This window comes from Synchiropus splendidus, chromosome 6 (assembly GCF_027744825.2).
Source record: "Synchiropus splendidus isolate RoL2022-P1 chromosome 6, RoL_Sspl_1.0, whole genome shotgun sequence".
Taxonomy (NCBI): Eukaryota; Metazoa; Chordata; class Actinopteri; order Syngnathiformes; family Callionymidae; genus Synchiropus; species Synchiropus splendidus.
Genome location: NC_071339.1, coordinates 23463268 through 23482544, shown reverse-complemented (window position 1 = coordinate 23482544; position 19277 = coordinate 23463268). Strand labels below are relative to the sequence as shown.

The 19277-nt window shown below is 43.5% G+C and overlaps 2 protein-coding genes across 4 annotated transcripts; one reads left to right on the top strand and one right to left on the bottom strand.

Moving 5' to 3' along the window:
• Positions 1 to 15190, top strand: LOC128760628 (RIPOR family member 3-like). Of its 3 annotated transcripts, none has more exons than XM_053868181.1 (24): positions 1 to 374; positions 7955 to 8053; positions 8177 to 8329; positions 8392 to 8512; positions 8577 to 8600; positions 8680 to 8733; positions 9023 to 9172; positions 10033 to 10096; positions 10165 to 10208; positions 10763 to 10888; positions 10950 to 11095; positions 11299 to 11425; positions 11554 to 11897; positions 12164 to 12242; positions 12373 to 12615; positions 12739 to 12884; positions 12951 to 13116; positions 13464 to 13593; positions 13653 to 13817; positions 13884 to 14048; positions 14191 to 14393; positions 14460 to 14543; positions 14711 to 14801; positions 14873 to 15190. In XM_053868181.1, exons 2-24 carry the CDS (start codon positions 7956 to 7958, stop codon positions 14971 to 14973), a joined length of 3024 nt encoding a protein of 1007 aa, XP_053724156.1. In that variant the 5' UTR covers positions 1 to 374; position 7955; the 3' UTR covers positions 14974 to 15190. The 3 variants fall into 3 exon arrangements, with proteins under 3 accessions (XP_053724156.1, XP_053724157.1, XP_053724158.1); XM_053868182.1 differs by having other exon boundaries at positions 2 to 374; positions 8434 to 8512; XM_053868183.1 differs by lacking the exons at positions 1 to 374; positions 7955 to 8053 and having other exon boundaries at positions 8200 to 8329; positions 8483 to 8512.
• A 487-nt stretch (positions 15191 to 15677) lies between these two features.
• On the bottom strand, positions 15678 to 19147 carry LOC128760650 (bladder cancer-associated protein). The gene is made up of 2 exons (XM_053868223.1): positions 19035 to 19147; positions 15678 to 16987 (listed from the first exon to the last, which is right to left on the bottom strand). Exon 2 carries the CDS (start codon positions 16807 to 16809, stop codon positions 16546 to 16548), a length of 264 nt encoding a protein of 87 aa, XP_053724198.1. The 5' UTR covers positions 16810 to 16987; positions 19035 to 19147; the 3' UTR covers positions 15678 to 16545.
• Positions 19148 to 19277: the final 130 nt, after the last annotated feature.

Genomic DNA, 19277 nt, shown 5'->3' with positions numbered 1-19277 from the left:
GGGGTGAAACATGCAAAAGAGGAGCAAAGTAAAAAAGCAGCCAGGAATATGGAGGAGAGAGATTGAGAACACTGGAGATGATGTAAATAATATGAATATTCAGAGCAGAGAAAGTGGGGTAACTATTTTCCTAGACTGAACAACAGAGAGCCAGTTGAGGAGGAGAAAGAGGAGGAGAGAAGTGTGAGTGGGGACGAGAGGAAACTGCTGTAGCAGAAGTTCTACTCGCATTCAGAGTGGGCAGCTGGCAGCATAGAAACACTAGCACACAGGCAAAAACAAACAGAAAGGATGGATTGGACCCCACCACTGACTTTGTATGGTGTGGAGTGCTGTGAATAAAAACCCGGACAAAGTGGATCATCATCCATCAAGTGAGTTTTTCAGCCATGATTTGACTTATTGGTGTTTTATCTATGAGTCAGCTTTACTTTGGATATAATAGGACAAAAACAGTCTCATGCTCAATTGTACTAGGGCTATTCTTTTGTGACTGAAAAGAAATATTGCTAATGGGTGAGGTGCTGTTTAAATTAATTATTGTTGGAAAATACAGATTGTTTTCTTCTTTAATCATTGAAGCAGCACAAAAATGAAAGGATTTTAAGATTTTTTTGTTTTATAGTCATTAGTAGAAGGGGGAGGAACAAATGAAAACTAAAAATTACTATAAAATGAAACCAAAGATACATGTATGTCATGAAGTCTGTCATAAATGAGGAAACCTAATTAACAACATAAAATACAATCTATATTAAAACATGGGGAATATATTAACATATATATATATATATACACATATTTAAATAACAAAGAGATTATAGTCAAGCCCAATTCAAGTAAATATAAATAACAGAAAGTTTTCCATCCATTAAATGGCCATGAGTTCAGTTTCTCATGAACTCTCACTGAGTGCGGCTCGAGTTGACAAGCGGCCAAAGATATATCAACACAACAACTCGGGTCATGATCTCCCCCACAATTCTGCTCTCCTAGATTCTGCTCGCCCCTTTCTCTCAGCGGCAATCTCACTTTGATAGTACATTTATTTCCAGGACGAGTTGCAGTTTTCTCCCACGATCATCTTTTTTTTCTCTCTGAATTTTAATTACATCCAGATATCAACTATTCCTAAACTCCCCTCTTTATATCCCTTAACTGCTGTTTTGTCAGCATCTTTGAAAGCAATTAACCATTCATGACAAATATGAAGACATAATATTGAATGGATGTAATTCAAGTTAATGAGAATGAAATTGAGTTGACGATAAATAAATAAATAGAAATTTGTATTTAAATAGCAAATAATATGCTGACAGTTGAAGAAAAAGATATCCAGTGGGGCAGACATGTTTTTTGGAACATTCCTCCAGCAACTCTGTAAATTGAGAAGGACGTGAGCTAGGGGGTTGTGGGGTCAAGTTCAGCACGGTCAGGAATGTTGAGATGGTTCTCCCTGCGTTGTTGAGAAATAAATCTGTGTTATGTTTCACTCTACGACGCAGTAAAACCCACTCTCACTTGAACCAGCGCTGCTTTCAATTAGCCACATGAGGTATGTCGCAGGTCTTCACACACACAGCTCATCTTGCTCGACTTGAGGTGCTGGCCTCTCCAGAGGAGTACAGCAGATGTCCCCTGCACAGCAATCTGATAATAGCAGATTAGATTTGGAAACAAAAATATTGAAATTTGGATGAAAATAAAAACACAAGGGATCAAGGGATCATAGTGGGAACGGACAGGAGAGTGCCAGATTTGGTCAAAAGGCAGTACTGCAGGATTGAAACATACATTTTGTCATGTTAAAACAGTGTCAGCAAAACTGCTGTGGTGAAGGATGCAATCTGCCAAGGACTAGCAGCCTAACCTGAAAGGGAACTGCTGTTTTCTCCCCAACATGATACATACCGAACATATGAGGACAACACTGAGCAAGGTGCATTTCCGCTGCACTTGCAGCACTTTTATAGCTGCAATAAATGTCAATTAGTAGTTCACAACTGAGGATTTGTCCTTGAAATAACAGGGGAGGTTATTATAGAAAATTTCCTCCTGAACTCACGGTGATAAACTTTTAGAGCTATTTTTGTAGACATACAAAGCACACACACAAAGCACACAATAACACACACAGGCTCTTACAGGTACACCCACGTATATACTACATGAATTCAAAACATATATTGACATACACACACACAATGGAACATACACCACACACAGTGGCCACACTCACACTTTATCACAAGTGCAATTCAAATACTCACTCATCAGGGATAAGGAGCACAAACGTGAGGCAAGTGTCTGAAATGACAAAATGCATACATAGAAATCTCTTTTTAGTGTAAACAAAAAAAGACACTAAAAGAGGGGTGATGTCCCAGTCATCCCAAACTCAATACGCACATACGCACGCGACATGGCAGTCACACCTCAGGTCAAACTAACCAGAGTTCATCCAGACTCTGTACTGATTTGTGGGTCTCGGGAGTCCAGTCAGACACAACTTGGTGATTCTGAGACACACTTCAGGTCAAAGTTCAAACTCATTTATCCATGTCTGAGAGGCGGGAGGTTGAAATTCTGTCTGCACACATCAACTTATGCGAGGATGAGTAAACAGTCAGATATTTAAAAAGGTACAGGGGACAAGATTGAGGCTGGTGGATTTTAAAGATGTGTCACATGAGGAGAGCATACAAACACCAGATAGGAATGACTCATCCTGAATATGTCAACAGAGATCATAAGTCCATATGGAGTTCAAATAAACCTGGAGATGTTGGGAGTTAAAACAAGAATTATTATTCATACTCCTCCATTACATGAAGCTGTATGGTGAGAGGAAATCCTACCAACACAAAATGGTTCTTCAACATCGGCCCGAAGAGCCCAACACAGACGATAAGCTCCATCATGGTGTTTATCACCTTGCAACAGACGACTCCTGAGGCTCCGGGCTTCTCTGTTTACTCCTGATATGAGATAACGCAGTCATCCCTGAGTGTGCCAGAAGAACCAAACACTGCAGCCTATGAGCACTGTGACGAATTACTCCTTAATTAAGCTGATTAACTTCAACAGTCACCATCATGTCCAATAGATCACAAATGAGGTGATTAACTTTTCAGTCCAATAACGGTGGGACGCCACAGACAGATTTGTGGAACACATATTTTGCCCTACTTTGTTTGGGGATGAACATCTTCTGAACTCTTAAGTAAACCTTGTTCCCTCCTAAACAGATGTCGGTCAGATGTCAGTGATATGGGTCACATACGGAGATGTATCTACCAGGCATTCACAAAGCCCTGGTTGTGTTTGTGGTGGACATTTGAATTTGTTTGACAGCTGAGATGTGAGATTTGGGCGACCAGATGGGCGACCACCCACCTGGACCCAGTGGTTTTCCACAAAGGTTGTGTATGTGTGTGCCTGTGTGAGAATGCAAAATATTGGAAAAAGCTTTCAAGACACGTCTAGATTTCCTTTTTTGCTGAAAGCCCAGTTTGGTCAAACGTCTATGCAGTACTTCAGATGGACTCACAATTAGTACACAAAAACCTACTGCCAGGTAACCACATCAAGTGCACGCCTCACATTTCCTGCAGTGCTAAACTCTGATCCAGATTTCAGTCCAGACTTAACGCATCAGACGCTCAGAATTGAGGTCATTAAATCACACTTCAGCACCCCAAACCCACCAGAGATTTCTCGCTCTGGTTCGGATCACTGCTGCATTGCTGTGAGCTCCAGGTGCAGGAAGTCGAGCGACCCACTCACTCTTCTGACAGTCTCCTCGGCCCAGGTCCTAACCGGAGATTTCTACTGCAGCTGTCTAAAAAAACAAAACAGTCCAAACACTGTTTATTTAATGGTCATTGGGAAGAATTACATCAGAGTTAACAAGATTGAGTACTTTTTCATTTAATCATTGAATATTTTAAAGGTCAACTCAGTTGAAATTTGGAATAATCTGTTCCGCTAACCTCCACAAGATTTTGTAATTCCCCGCAGCTCTGGAGTTCTGCAAGTATTACGTGATGTTTACCTTAAGTTGTCCCGCTGAGCCTGAAGTCAAAGTGTGTGATGGTAACATGCTGTGCTATATTTTTACAACCACTCATTTTATAATATCAAGTATCTATGAATGCTTCAAATACAGTAAACGTTTCCAACATTTGAAGCAGGAAATCATCGTCATGAGAAGGATATCAACTTGGGACTTTGAAAACACTTAAAGGGAAAACACTGTTCAACAGCCAGATTTATTTGTAAAGCTGTACCACGTTGAGACTGATTTTGTTTTGCAGGGATAAGGGCAACGTTTCTGGGCTTTAATATTTTAGAGAACTTCCGGTTAATTCAACAACTTCGTACTGTTACGATGATTTAATCACCCAATTTGTCTCGTATAAAAGGGACATGTTCCGGGGATTTACCTGGTTCCTGAAACACACATAAGTGTGTGAATATTTATCATTTCATATGGAGGATTCTGAATAATTTATAGAGGTATTTACTATTGAAAAATAGTGAGAGAAATATGTAGTACCTCACAACAATGGTAGCTATGTAAAAATTGATTTTTTCATTTGCAGTTCTATTTTCTTTTCTGTCTGTTTGCTTCTATGACGACATTGAACCAAGAAAAAAAAAGTTTATTAACAAGTTCAGCACTTGACGTCATATATTTTCACTATATACTAATGAGCTAATTACTAACTATTCTAGAATTCTTGCTCCGTATTATACTTGTAATGTAATTTTATGTTGTGAGATTTAGGTATCGCAACATACTTGGGAACTTTATCTTATTAAACGAAGAAGAAAGCAATATGGTTAGGTGTATCTTGCATTTTGTTAATAAATGTTAAATAAAAAGTTACCATAAGGCAATTATTATACCATCACCATGATCGCTGATATATTTTTTGAGTTTTCTCACCATGTTTGACCGGATGAGATTTATTCATCTAAATTGCTGCTAGCAAAATAATAATGCGGATGGGATGGTTTCATCACGCACCATTGCTTTCCCGAGCCTCTCATGCTAAACAATCCACAAAACAAATGGCTAATCTTAACCAGCACAACACAAATGCATAAGATGCCCACAAGTAGGTGTGTTTCCAAGAATTAGTCCCTACGAGTATAGCTATACAAGGACCACATATGCAGGTCTGGTCATACTGAGCTCACATGCTCGAGCAGCCATATGTTTTAAATTTGGTGTGTGCACTATATCGTATCTGTCGATGGTGCAGTTTTGTATCTGTCAGATGCTCCAGATGTGTGCGTCCTTGGAGGATGCAGAAATGAGCGGCATGCGTGTGAAAGAGTTTTATGTCAATAGATTGCAGATTTACTTACTTTAGAGTCTTCGGCTGGAAAGCACACTGATCCTGAATGTCAACACACAAGACAGCACACTGCAGGAAGTTATTGGGTTGATCAAAAGAAGAACATAAAGAGAAGACTGGAACATGCTATTTAACGAGGGACGATAGCAAAGAAAAGAAAGCAATGGAGCCGACATGAGGGGAGAAGTTCGAAAGTTTAAAGATGCCTCCTCACAAGGTTATTGGGGTCAAAGTTGAATCACCTACTTTGGAAGGAAAGGTGACATTATTTTACAGATTTGTTTGACAGTCTTCATCAAAAGCAGCTTTAGCAGTGTGTAGAAAAATAAACTCAAAACAAACTTGATCATGTGAAAGAACACAGACTCGACAGTATTCAGATATGACTCATCTGTTACCTCTGATCTCCTCGATTAGCCTCTCATCTTTCATTTACCCAAATGAAAGGGATGAGCAACATGATTTGACCCTGACTCAATGTTCTTAATGGGTTGTTTGAATAGAAGCTCATGCAAACTAAAGGGGATGATAGGTTGAATTTGGAATGTGATGAATGGTTTGAAGAGCTTTCGGGGTTTTCCAAGAGATTGTTATATAAATCTGCCAACACATTATAGGATTAACCTTCATTTGGTTCAAGGTTATCCATGCATACTGCGCGTTACCGCATTTGTGGGTGAACGCACATCTTATTCAGTGGACATGAAGGGACGCATGCTGCAGAATAATGCACGCACATCAGATATGGTCAGTAAAGCACAACAGGTAAATATTAACACATCATACTCACTCAGACAAGTATTGAATGCAATCTACACATTTCACACACAATGGTGTTTAATATCAAGACGCAAACAGACTGATGAACAGTGAAAAATAAACACATAACTGTAAAATCACATGGTTGTGTTCGGACACTTGAGCCCCCGTGCACAGTCAATAAGAAACAAAAAATCTGAGTCGGCCGTAGACACACACACACACATACACACACGCGCGCGCGCACACACACACATGCACACACACACACCTGAAGCTCATGAGCAGTTCATCAATCAGAGAAAGGAGTTGCTGACGGGCAGAAAAAGGCAGCGTCTGGAATACACAAAGCTCCTGAGGTAAAAGAGCGGCACTGTAGTAGAAGCACAAACTGTTCTGTCAATGTTTACAACAAACATACGAATCGACGATGGAGTCAGGAAATACTTGTCTGCTGTTGTGTTCATAGTTCCGAGGTAGCTCAACGTGTCTTGTGCTTTCTCTTACCTTGGACTGTGGTTTGCTGCGTTGTAAAGCTCTGTTTTATGATGAGTGCACAGTTAAGGAGGCACTTTTACCGCCTTCTTTGGCTGCTTCCTTTCATGACCGCTTCTGATCCGTGTGTGACACTTGGGTGACAAGTGGGATGAGCCTGGCTGATCGATACTTGATTGATGCTATACCCTATCGCAGGGGTCTTCAAACCAGTCCTCAAAGGCCCAGGGTGGTAGAGGTTTTTGATCCAACTGGTCAAGCATAGCACATAGTTGTGCCAGTCAGGTGTTACAAGACTGTCATCAGTCAGTCCGGTGCTGGTTGTTTCAGCTGACACCTGACTGGTTAAGCTATATGTGCTTGACTGGTTGGATCAAAAACCTCCACCACCCCAGCCCATGAAGGACCCGTTTGAAGACCCCTGGCCTGTTGTGTCCTGAGGGGTGTTTAGAATGTGTATTTCAGTATGCTGGGATGAAGTCATGACAAGTGGGCATCTTGAATTAATGAGTTGACTGTCTTACCTTTCACTGACGTCATGCTGTGTTGAAACTCGAGTTCACCCCGGAGTATTAGAATATTTCATTTTTAGAGCAGAGTGGTTTACATTCCAAAGTTGATTCATAGTCCCTTGTACTTGTAGTATAAATGCACACACTGCTTTTGCATAATTCATTGTTTCAAACAACAACAGAAAAGTTGCCCTTTTCCTAATTCTCTCTGTGGCTGTGCGTCATACCAGACATCCAGGGGATTTAGCTGTCGGTCAGTGACCCCAATTAAACAGGCAATTAAAAAGGCAGAGGGGTGTGCACAGATGACTTGTGCTTGTGTTGGAATCATTTAGCTCCAATGTTTTGATTTTGTCAAAATTCAAGGAATATTAGGAATTCCTGCAGCATTACTGTTTACTTTTAGTGCCATTTTTCACACTTAGGAGTTCAAGTGGTGTTTAGACATCAGATGTCCACCCTGGTGTATATGTTTGTGAGCGCCACTTTCTTCTGTGAGTGTCACTACAAGTTTAGTTAGTCTGTAAAAGTGGTTCCCCCAGGTAGCATATGCGATAGAAAAGGACAATAAGGTAAGAAGTCCAGGTGGTTTGGACACATGAAGAGACACATGAAGGAGAGACAGTGGACAGTGGAGAATGTTTGAGATGGAGACATGGATGATTAGGTGAAAAAGCCTGACTTGTGTGTTGGTCTCTGTCAGGCTATGGCCCAGAGGAAAAGCAGAGAAGCCCGTAGATTGAAATTATATCTGTTTCGACGGTTACTGTTTCAACAGCATTCATTCAGTTTCACATTCATTTTCTGTTTCTGCGTTGCCAGGATGTCATTAAAGCTGCGGTTCGACTCTCCATCAGAGGGCGGTCTGATGCCTCGAAGTAAATCTTTCACTGGGTTTGGTTCTCTGACTGGTCAGCAACGGTAAGACACAGCACCAGTTCCTCACCCGTTTACAATTACTCATTCATGTCAACATCTTTATTGTGTCAGTGTCGCAACGTTTTTAGTTTCTCATGACTGTTCTCTCACGCTCTGTTCTTGTAGGTCCTCCTCGGGTCCGAACACTTATCGCTCCAAATCTATATCAGGAGGGAAAACAGCTAAAGTCTATTACCCGACCAGCAGAAGAGGAGATGTCGGGTCCGTGAAGCCTGATGAGGTGGATCTGGTATTCCAAGCGCTCCGGAGAGGACTGAAGTAAGTTTTAGGGCCCAAAAAAGCATTGATTTGCACAAGGCAATATAATTTACATTCACTAGTATTGGTTCAGTATTATTCTTCGTGACGACACTGTGTATCAGGGAATGCTTGGAGGGGCACCAAACTGAGATGGACTTCCTATCCTCACAGCAGCGAGAAACCAAAAGGAACTCCAGACTGGTGAGGGAAGAGTTCTCAGAATGTTGGAGACCGGAGCCTAATATGATTTCTTTACTTATTCTAGGCTTTTTTGTACGACCTGGAGAAGGTAACTGAGTGGTTTTCAAAGTGCTTAGTATTCACATGTGGCTGCCCAAGACAGAAACGGAATGTTTCTGTTCCCACAGGAGATCAGAGCTCTGGAGAGATACATCAGGAGATTAGAATTTCAAATTAGCAAGGTAAGTTGCTGGTTTAAAAATTTTCATTCACTTGTGGTCCGATATTTGCTGGTCTTATTATGCATGTCATTGAGGTTACATCCGGTCGACCATTTGAACAAGTCAGTCAGTGAAATTCTAGACATGACACCCACATACTTGTCTATTTGGAAAATAGGGAATGTGAATCAGGGACATCAAGTAGCAGTGTTATGATGTAGCTTTGTCTATCAACATAAAACATAATATATTAAATTTGAGCTCAGTGTGGTCAAATCAATTTAGCCGATTTGTTTGTCAATCACTGCAGGTGGAAGAGCTCTACGAAAACTACTGCATTCAATGGAAGATGAGCCGAGGAGCGGTTAACATGAAGAGAGCTTTCTCTCTGTCTCCATCCTCCAGAGCATCCAGGGAGAGTTTGCTGGAACTCAGTCGGAGCCACAGACTCAGTCTACAGGTACCATAGCACCAGAATATATCACAATTGCACATGAGACTGACAAGGGAGCATATTACATTGAACCAAGACTGAATAATGAAAGTTCTGTCTATCTGAAAAGCACTCAGATTGTGCAAACCACCAAGCAGCTTCAGTCCACCCCCAACACAGTCTCCCAATGTTAAGAAAAAAAAGGTTCCTGAATCCATTTGGCGATCCAGATCACTCCCTAAATTGAATCATGTGTTCCTTGTTCCGTTTCACATATTCCTGAAACCTTTATCCAAATCTGTCCATAACTTTTCAAGTTATTTTCAACACAGACAGACAGACCGCTGCTGGTGGAGTAGTAAAGCTGCTGGGGCTCTAAATAGAAACATAAATCCAGAAAATCATAAACATATAAAACATACTGTATATCTGACTGTCACCAAGCATTCTCTCCTGAAATCTTCACCTCCCACTACAGCAGAAAGGGTCTTTCTAGTAGTTGCACATCAAATCTAAGCTGTCTGAAGTGTTTTTCCAAAGTTATCAACATTTTTATGTTTGGCGTTCCGAAACCCACCTTATCTCAGGCTGAAAACGCGTTTTCTGTATTCTGCCACAACTTTTCAGGGAAGCTTCAGAATCAACCTGGAGACACTTGAACAAATCTCTGCTGCTGTGGAAATATTACTCGGGTGTAAAATATGGCTGCCATGTTGCATTAATGTTAGAGGTCAGAAAACTAACTTAATTGATTTTCTGATTTACAATCATATTGTAGCTGTAATGACCCAAGATCTGGTAAATAAATGAACATGCGAAGGTGATTTGGCACTCAAAGCTTCAAACCAGAAAAATAATTTGCTGACTCATGTAATCTCTGTCGGCAGGACATGTCCATGATGGAGGGAGAGTTAGAAATCCTCCTGGGAGAACTGCATATCAAAATGAAAGGTAGTCCGAGCAATTCATTTTCATCTGCAGAGTCAAACTCATCTTGGGACGTGTTGCTTCACTCTTAGGTCTGATTGGCTTTGCTCGTCTCTGCCCAGGTGACCAGTACGAGGTGAGGTCCGAACCCAAAATGAGTTAGAACAGAAACTCTTACAGTGTTGTACTGTTTCGAACAGATCAGAGATTGTCTTGACTGAGTTTTTTTTCATCTGCAATGTTGTGAAGGGAGGTTGAGTAGCTCACACTTCCACTACAAACTTGCTCCCTGGCCATGAGATCAACTTGCAAATGGAGATAGGTCCATCTAAGTCAAGGGTGGGCAATCCGGTCCTCAAAGGGCCGTGGTGGTGCAGGTTTTTCTTCCAACCAAACAAGCTCACACAGTTTGACCAATGAAGTGGAGGTGACTGACTGAGTGATTGTACCCCTAAGACACCTGTTGGTGAAAAAGTGTCCTCTTGATTGGTTGGAACAAAAACCTGCACCCACTGCGGCCCTTTGTGGAACAGTTTGCCCACCCCTGATCTAAGTGGGTCAGGCCCAGACCAAGCGGAGCAATTACATTTGAAATCTTGCTTGGGAATGTTTTGGAAATGGCTCAAGAACGAGAGAGCCTACACCTTTTATGGATTGCCATTCAGGACGTCACTGATGTCACCTGACCAGGTGGTGGTGCGTCTGGGCCGCCAGCGCTGGAGGATCAGAGGCAGGATTGACTCTGAAGACTCACAGACATGGGATGAAGAGGAGATGGTCTTCCTCCCTCACATCCACCACAACTTTGAGATCAAGGTACAATGACATCACAAAGATCACTCACCCAGGTTCCCTTTCTAAGCCTCACTTCCATCAGGTGACCGAGGCCAAGGGTCTGGGCTGGCTCCTTGTCGGCATGGTGACGTGCGCGAGCGCAGACTTCTTCGTGACAAGACCTCAGCTGATGCTGGTGGACGTTACAGAGCTGGGAACCATCAAACTGCAGCTGGAGGTCACCTGGAAGTATGTGCAGCCTCTGAGTGACACATGCCCACTGATATACTGCACAATTCATTTTCCAGAAGTCCATCAAAGCCTGTTGAATCAATATTATGTAGTAAATGTGATTTGAAAAAAAAACAATTGTTTCTGAATTTAAATGAATTTGGCATTGAGCTGACTGAAGCTATGTAAAAAGATGTTTGTTCTTGACCTTTTCATTTCAGTCCCTTCGACAGCTCTGAGAAGATGCGTCCTCTTTTCGTCAACCGTCACTCTGCAGCTAGCAGGAAGAGTTCTGTGTACAGCTGGACAGCACCAAGTACCCCATCATTCACTGAGAAGTACTTCCTTGTGAGTCAGACACGCTCATTCAATATAGGGGCGGAGCTTCTAATTTTTTTTGCAGGATGAAGTAATTTATTTAAGAGTTAGTTTGCGTTTTCAACACAAAACTCCAACACTTCCATTACCTCTTGTAGTCGATGGTCCAAGGGCTACAGAACCAAGATGGTTCCCTCTCGTCGCTGGTGTCCAAAAGCCACAACAACAGAGGAAGCATCTCCCTGATGAACTACCTGTCTCACCCCTCACACACCACCACATCTAACCAAGACACCAGGATGGACAGCATCAGTCATGGGACTAGTCTGGGAGGCAGCCAGTCTCAGCTGTCTCTAGAGGAGGGGGTCTGCCTTGAGGAGGAGGAAGAGGAGGAGGAGGGAGAGGAGAGGGAGGACAGGAAAGCGATGGAGGAAGAAAGCTGGGAGAGGAGAACCTCTGCTCCCATAACACAAGTGAAGAGGGAAACCAGCTCGGTACAGAGGTGAGGATAAAGTTTCTAAACACAACTCAACGCATGCAACATATAATCTCTTTGACCTGTTGACCGCTATGGCATTGATGAGCGTATTGGAGGATGTGACAGCAGCACGAAACAAAAAAGTATGTGATAGGAATATTCTGGGTCTTAAAAACCATTTGACAGAAGAGATCATGAAGTACTGTTTTCAAAGATTATGGGATCATTGGTCACCTCAACAGATGATAAACATTCAGAACTTTTTTCAACTCATGACTCGGTTCCTGTAGGTCCAGCACGCCTGACATTCTGAGAAAGAACAAATGTGGGGATGCAGAGAAACACACGGGACTAGACGGTCTCACACAGGTATCAATACTACTGCAGTTGATTGTGTTGAATAACCACTATGGTATTTGAGGAGCAGAAGAGCAAATCCTCATGTCAGAGCTTGAGAAGTCTCATTGTTTCCGGGGGTTTCACTCCTTCCTCTCTCCAGGACTCTGATAAGTCACTTCCTACCTGCGTCTCGTCCTCTTCTGCTGTGCCCCACTCCTCCACCACAGTTGCTGATCCTGCCATACCCAGGTCTGGTCCAGGCCGTGCCCAGCACAGAGCGCAGGCCTTCAGGCTCAGCGTGCTGGTCTCAGAACTGGAGAAGATCCTGCAGAACCAGCATGGCACAGAGAAGCAGCTCAGAGTCCTGCAGCACCAGATCATGCACCTGGCTACCATCCTGAAGGTACGTCCCATCAAGCAGCAGCAGACCCCTGTGTGTCAGCAGCGTAGCATACCTTTATGGCGTGTTTTTAAAATCAGTCCTTGAACCTTGCCCTTAGGACATACATTGTGTGTTCATCCACAGAACGATCTCTCGCTGCTGAGAAGCTCGTCTGAGGAGGAGACTCTCGCGGTCGAGGAGGTTCTGGACAGCTTTGATTTCCTCTCACACGACCTGAGTGCCGACGATGACTCATCCTGTCTTGGGAGCATGAGACTGAAGGACAGTGGGTGAGTTGACGCCATGGAAACATCAACTAAACACGCTTGAACTCGTCTCTCGTGTTGTCATTTCAGAATGGGCTCGTTCCAGCAGAGTACCCTGAGGAGTCTCGGCCTCATCTCTCAGAACAGTCAATCAGCTTCTGAGGAGGAGCTGCTCGTCGCCCCGCTGACCACCGGGAACTGGAGACTGGACCAGACCTTAGAGACTCACCTCGACCTCTGCTGCATCCTGCTGAAGGTAATGAGAACTTCACATCAGCATCTTTCATATTGCTTAGACACACTTCGAATTTGTTGGCGGGCCGGATCAGCTGTGAGTGGGGGACTGGGCAGATGCCGGTGAGATGTCACCGCTTTGTCTCCTCATTTAACATATAGAAAATTCATGTAGGAAATAGAAGTATGTACTGTACAAAGTACTACTTATTAATTACTAACAGTGAGGAAACGTATATTTATGTTTTATGTTTCTGTTAAACAGTGGGTGAATTCTTCTGTTAGTGTGGACACTAAGGGTGGCCAGCACTACAAAAGGAAGCTTGTTCATGTTTGTGGTTGTTAGCTCTGTTTCTCGACTGTCCTCAGACAATGGCGACAACAGAGTTCAGCCTGGCGAGGACGGACCTGCTGGAGGAGATGTCTCTGCAGGCCTCAGTTCTTGACACGATCAGCTGTTTGCTGCTGGAGAAAAAAGACAACGTCGCTGCTGCTGACCGTAAGTTTCTTTTTCTGATGCAGTGGAGATGCTGCCAACTGACATGTCACTCCCTGCAGTGATTCCAAAGAACCAGAGGAGGAAGGACGTGTTGTCGTTCTGGGACCAGTGCATGTTGGAGAGCAGCTCTCCCTTCGGTTGCCATGCCGACTGTTTCTCCAGAATGCTCCAGAAAAGCTTCACTCACAAGTTGAAAGCCAAGCAGTCGGGTCATTCGGAGAAAGGTACAAGACTCTTTAGGTGTGTCAACAGCTTCTAAAGGAACACACTAGAATAAGTGTCCTCCTCAGTCTTCCATCAGTTGCTGCAGCAGGTTCAGGCACCCTGCAGGACAGTTCCTTGTCCTCAGTCGGTCTGCAGTCCAGAGAGAGTCACCATCTTCCAGCTCTCTGTGTATCTGAACCGCTGGAGTGTCCTGGACTTCGGGGGTCACATCTCTCGTCTCTCTAAAGAAGGTGACCTTCTCAATTGGCGCTGTTGCTGGATGGCTATCCCTAAAGTTCATGATCTATTAGTGCATACTTACTCCTCTCCTGACCTCTCGTCTGTCTCCACAATCCAACCCTTGTGCAAAGTCATGCTTTCCATCTGTTCCAGAGCACTTCCTGTCCGCCCTTCAGGGCCCCAATAGGAGGCAGGCTTTAAACAGACTGAAGGGGCGGAGCTTGTCCAGGCTTTTCCCCCTGAACTGCACCCTGCAGACACTGGCTCTCCTCCTGGCCGACGCCAATCACAAAATTTGCAAATCCGCAGCCGAGTGTGTGAGCAGGGCGGCCGCCTGCAGGAGCTTCAGGAGAAAGGTGAGCGTCCACTCACTCGTGTGAATCAAGAGCAGCAGTTTGTCTGAGCCAAAGATTCACGTGCAGGCTCTGATCTACTTCACTGAGCGTCTGAAGGACCCAGACATCAACATCCAACACGGCTCGTGTCTGGCCCTCAAGTATCTGAAGGTGAGCAATGATCCTTAACATTGTGAACACCTGAAACAAGGTCGGTATTTCATTTATAGAACCTTGTTATGGACCACATTGGATAGCCACCGAGCACTACATCCTTTGGGTCAGGTCAATACAATGGCCGCATTACAACAATTCAGTGTCTTTTCTTCACCCCACAGGCGACAGAGAGTGTGGACCACATCGCAGAACTCTGGAGATCTGAAGACGAAGACGTCCGCGCTGCCGCCAGAGAAACCATCCTCTCATTTGGTACCAACACGACAGCAACGGCCACAGCTCACACCTCAAAATCCTAAATGATTGTCTTGTGCCATTGGCAGGTAAAAAGGGTCACGTTGCCTTCCAGAGGATGGACCAGCTGTTCTGTGAGAGTGAGGAGGAGGCCTATCAGAACAAAGAGACCCACACCACTATTCTATAGCAGAAGAAACTAGGACCTCGGAGAAGCCACAGCAAGCACGAGAAAGGACGACTGTGGAAGTTCGGATATGCAACCAGGAAGTCATAAAAATGGAGCGTAGTACCCAGGACTTCGTGTGGATTTCAGATGGACTTCGGGAAGTGAAACAAGCTGAAAATGTGACAAAGACTGTTGTGGCATCGCTGCCTGACTTTGTTTTAATCCAAAAATTAAAGAATATGTGTCATTTTTACAAATTTTGTTGCCAATGTCGGTAATTAAGCCTAACTGTACAAATACTCCTAAATTTAAGTTTGACACCGATGCTGCCCCTTAGTGGCGATGCAGTGTGACTGCAGTGCTAGCAGCCAAATAAAAGCAGTTCATATTGAAATAGCGAATTTAAAGATGACTGTAACTACAAAACAAGCGAAGCTTAAGCGAAGTACAAGCAAGGTTAAGCGAGTACCAAAATAGCTCGGGGGGGCACTGCATAAAATGAAGATACACGGTGAAGAAAGCAAAATGGAAGAATCTGTAGTTGGGCAGAGTCCCAAGTTTAAAAATAAACTAAATTACTGATTCATATTAGCTATCACACAAGGTCCTTCTGTCAGCCCACATTAAGAATACACTGAATGAAGGGGAGAAAAATGACTTGCTTAGTCAATGAGAGCATTTGCCACAAGCTTCGACAGTCTACTACATAAATCTGCGTTCCGAAGTAAAAGCCAACAGTTTTCAGAGGAAAACTTTATTTAAATTAAAACCAATGTGAGTGTGGAGGTGGACTCAGCACTGTGACAGCTCACACACACGCATTAGTTCAACACCAAACTTTAAAACAGTGACAAACCAGCTTCATTTCCATTTGACACTAGCCCCACCCACTGTAGGGTTCATATTGCTAAAAAAATCCAGGGAATACTGATCACTTCCTGGATGACGCCACCCCACTTCTCAGCGTGTCGTGACCACAAACATACATGTACACTCACCCCCTTTGGAAACGTTCAGCATTTAAAAATCGGAAAGAAACATATTTGATGGGAACTCATGCACCAGAACAGCAGGAGAACAAAAAGGTATTAAAATGTCCTGGTGGTAGAAGCAGGGCGAGGGAGGAGGATAGCAGAGCAACAGTTCCACCGTCGAAGCCACACCAGGTGAGTCATGGTGCGGGGTAATTCACAGCAGTTACTGATTGTCCAGTCTGGGTGTGCGTTCCTGCTCCAGGCGGAACTAAAAACATCGAGGTGTTCAGCATCCGAGTGGGGAGTGACTGCGCCCTGAGGAGCACCGTTTGTTTGGTAACATTTTTGGCAGTTTGAGGGGGCTAAAGTCTCGGTGCAAGAACATTGGTAAAGAGATCCCGAACTGTGCTCGGCGGTTGCTATGAGACCAAAAACATTTCCACTCGGTCATGACCATGAATACTGGACAGCGTAATGCTCCACGTGGTTTATGAAGTCCGAGTCGTCAAACCCCTCGCTCACATTCTTCTTCGGAAAAGTGAATCCACATGCTCGCCACCTCCAGCCTGTCTCTTCTTCCAGCATAATTCACTTTGCTAGCATTTCCACTGCCGCCACTCTAGGTTCCCACAATGGCAGGGTCGTGCGCTGCGTTGGGCAGCGCAGCATCCTGGCAGTGGTAGAGAAAGCAGTTACCCCAGCAACTGTAACAGATGAGGAAGAGGGCAGCAAGGAAGACCAAGGCACAGATGGTGCAGGGCTTCCTCTCCAGCAGGAAGCTGAGCAGGTAGAAGCCCATGAACATCGAGTGATTGAACCACAATGCAGGATTTAAGGGTTTGGGGATGAGCAGCACAGGAAGCAGCCACTGGAGGCAATACATGGCTCTTCTTGGTCAGCGAAAGGTTCAAGTCCCTTAGATTTGTTGAACAGCGTGAGTAGATGAGCGGCGGTCCGGATTGTGTGATGTTTAAAATCCTCCAGCAGGGGGCAGAGTGACCCGGTTGAGTGGCTGATACGGAAGCAGGTGAATGACACAGGAAGCGGTCATCAGGTCATCCCTGAGAGGAGAGGAGAGGAGAGGAGAGGTATTCAAGACATCACACGAGTCTTGTGTCCAGTCAGAGTTCATCAGGACAACTATGTTGAACTTCCCCAATGTGGGAGAACTAACGGATCTAACTATGAAGAGCGATATGAGAAAAGCAACTCAAGTCTGACGAAATATGAATAACCGAAACTGAGAATAACAGTGAACATTGGTGCATAAATGTGGCTTGATTGGGATTCTCTGTGAAAGCACCAGTGGCATTGTTGAATTTTCGCACCGTGAGACTAATAATGGACATCTAATTACTCTGGGTTGGATTCAATTAAAAAATAAAAATTTAACTAGTTAATTAGATGATTTGATTAATGAATCTCAATTAATGGCAGTTTAATGGTATAACAATATTTGCCACAAGAAGCCACATTTTTCAATTTCAATGAATTTGGTATATTACTGAATCAAATGATGGACCCATACATACATTTAAATAACAAAACATTATTTATTTTGCATCATTTGACAATAGCACAATAAATCACGATGGTGGCTTTATTCAAGTTTTTATATCACCTTATTTAAACTAAAGCTCTTTTAATGTCTTGAAAATATTTGGATAAGAATTTAATTTTTATAACAATTTCAAGTACATTCAGAGTAGTGGAAACTCTGGCCATTGTGTAGCAAAAAACATCCCTGAACCTAAGCAAACAAATGCTTTTGTTTGTTTTTGTTCAGGGATCTCTCCATGTTTGTTGTTGTTGTTATCATCCTAGCTGTGACGTGTCTTGTGCATCAGTGCGATCAGTGGACCAGGAACTCCTGCACTTACAAAGGTTCTGTGCAGTCTGGAGAGCAAACTGTTCAATTAAATTAAATTGTTTTTTGTTGTAATTGATTAAGCATAATTAACTCGTTAAAGTCCCACCACTACTAATTACATTTGTTTCCTCTTTACAGAATTGACAACTCTGTTCAAGAGTTTTACATTTATGTAGCAGACAAAGATAAAGATGAACTCCTGGAGTCACATAACTGCAATTCAACACTTTCCCAAAACTAGAGGAGTTTTTGATAGTGACTAGTGATGAGTTTCCAGCTCAGAAAAACTGTTATTACTGAGGTGAGGGTGTTTTGATGGCCTCATGTCCTCATAGGTGACAACAAAATGTACCACATAATCGGGAATAGAGTGTCCATTTGATAGAAAGAAAACTGAACTGGTCATTTGGCAGCTAATCTCAGTTTGCGACTGAAATGCGTGGTTTATATTGAAGCCTATGTACGGCGTCAAAGCCTTAAGAAAAATTTAGCAGTTTATATTCTTCAGATTCTTGGTGATTTTCCTGAGAGAATAACTATTGAGAATTCCAGGAGAGAAGTTCCACAGTCGTCCAGAGGCCTGCCACTGGTAGCTTAGCATCACGGCTAACCAAACACACCACGAGTGCCACAGCTAAGAGACGTTAACGGACGTTTTTCAGACGTTAAGAGCTGTCGATCATGAAATATCATCGCTCGACATTGTCAATCACTACAGTAATACCAGAATCAACAGCGGGGGTATTAATTTCGGTATCGGGGACGTACGAGCGACTTTGAATGAACGAAGTCCAAACATATAATTCGCACTGTAATTGCAAACATGTACAGTCGTGACTTTGAGTGCGATATACAAGAATAACGCAGTAAAACGCAGAGATGACACATTACCAGGCGGTAAATACGTGTATTCTAGGACTGCTTTCACTTCAAGGTAGCAGGAACAGTGAACGCATCACTATGCAGTGGAGGGTAACATTAGCTCCAGCCTAAAGATGGATTGTCGTGAAGGAATACTACCTGGAACACACATAATAATGGCCGGATTCGTGACTGGCAATTCAACATTAACACGCCGGTGAGCGGAATTGACCAGGTGACGCACGCCGGGAGCTAAGTTAGCATACTAGCTAGAAAAACGACAACAGACTTGCTCGATAATCCGTTCTCGGAGTAAACCAGCTAAACCCAGAGAGGTCGTCACAATCGCGCTTTGTTGGATTGACACAAGCACTGACCTGACTTCCTTCAGGATCATTCTCAGGGGGATCACCCGGCGACTGCGCACGGAGCTGCTCAGCAAACAACAGTGACGTGTCGAGGCTGAGCGACTATCACAACCGACTCTTTCAGGTCACGAGTCGACGCTCTGCTGCGAGTCCGACGAAGCGTTTTTTTTTTAACTCTTATGTCGAGTTTTTAGTATCAAAAATGGGTAATGCTCGTCAAATCGAGAGTTTTTACGCGTTTTAACGACAATG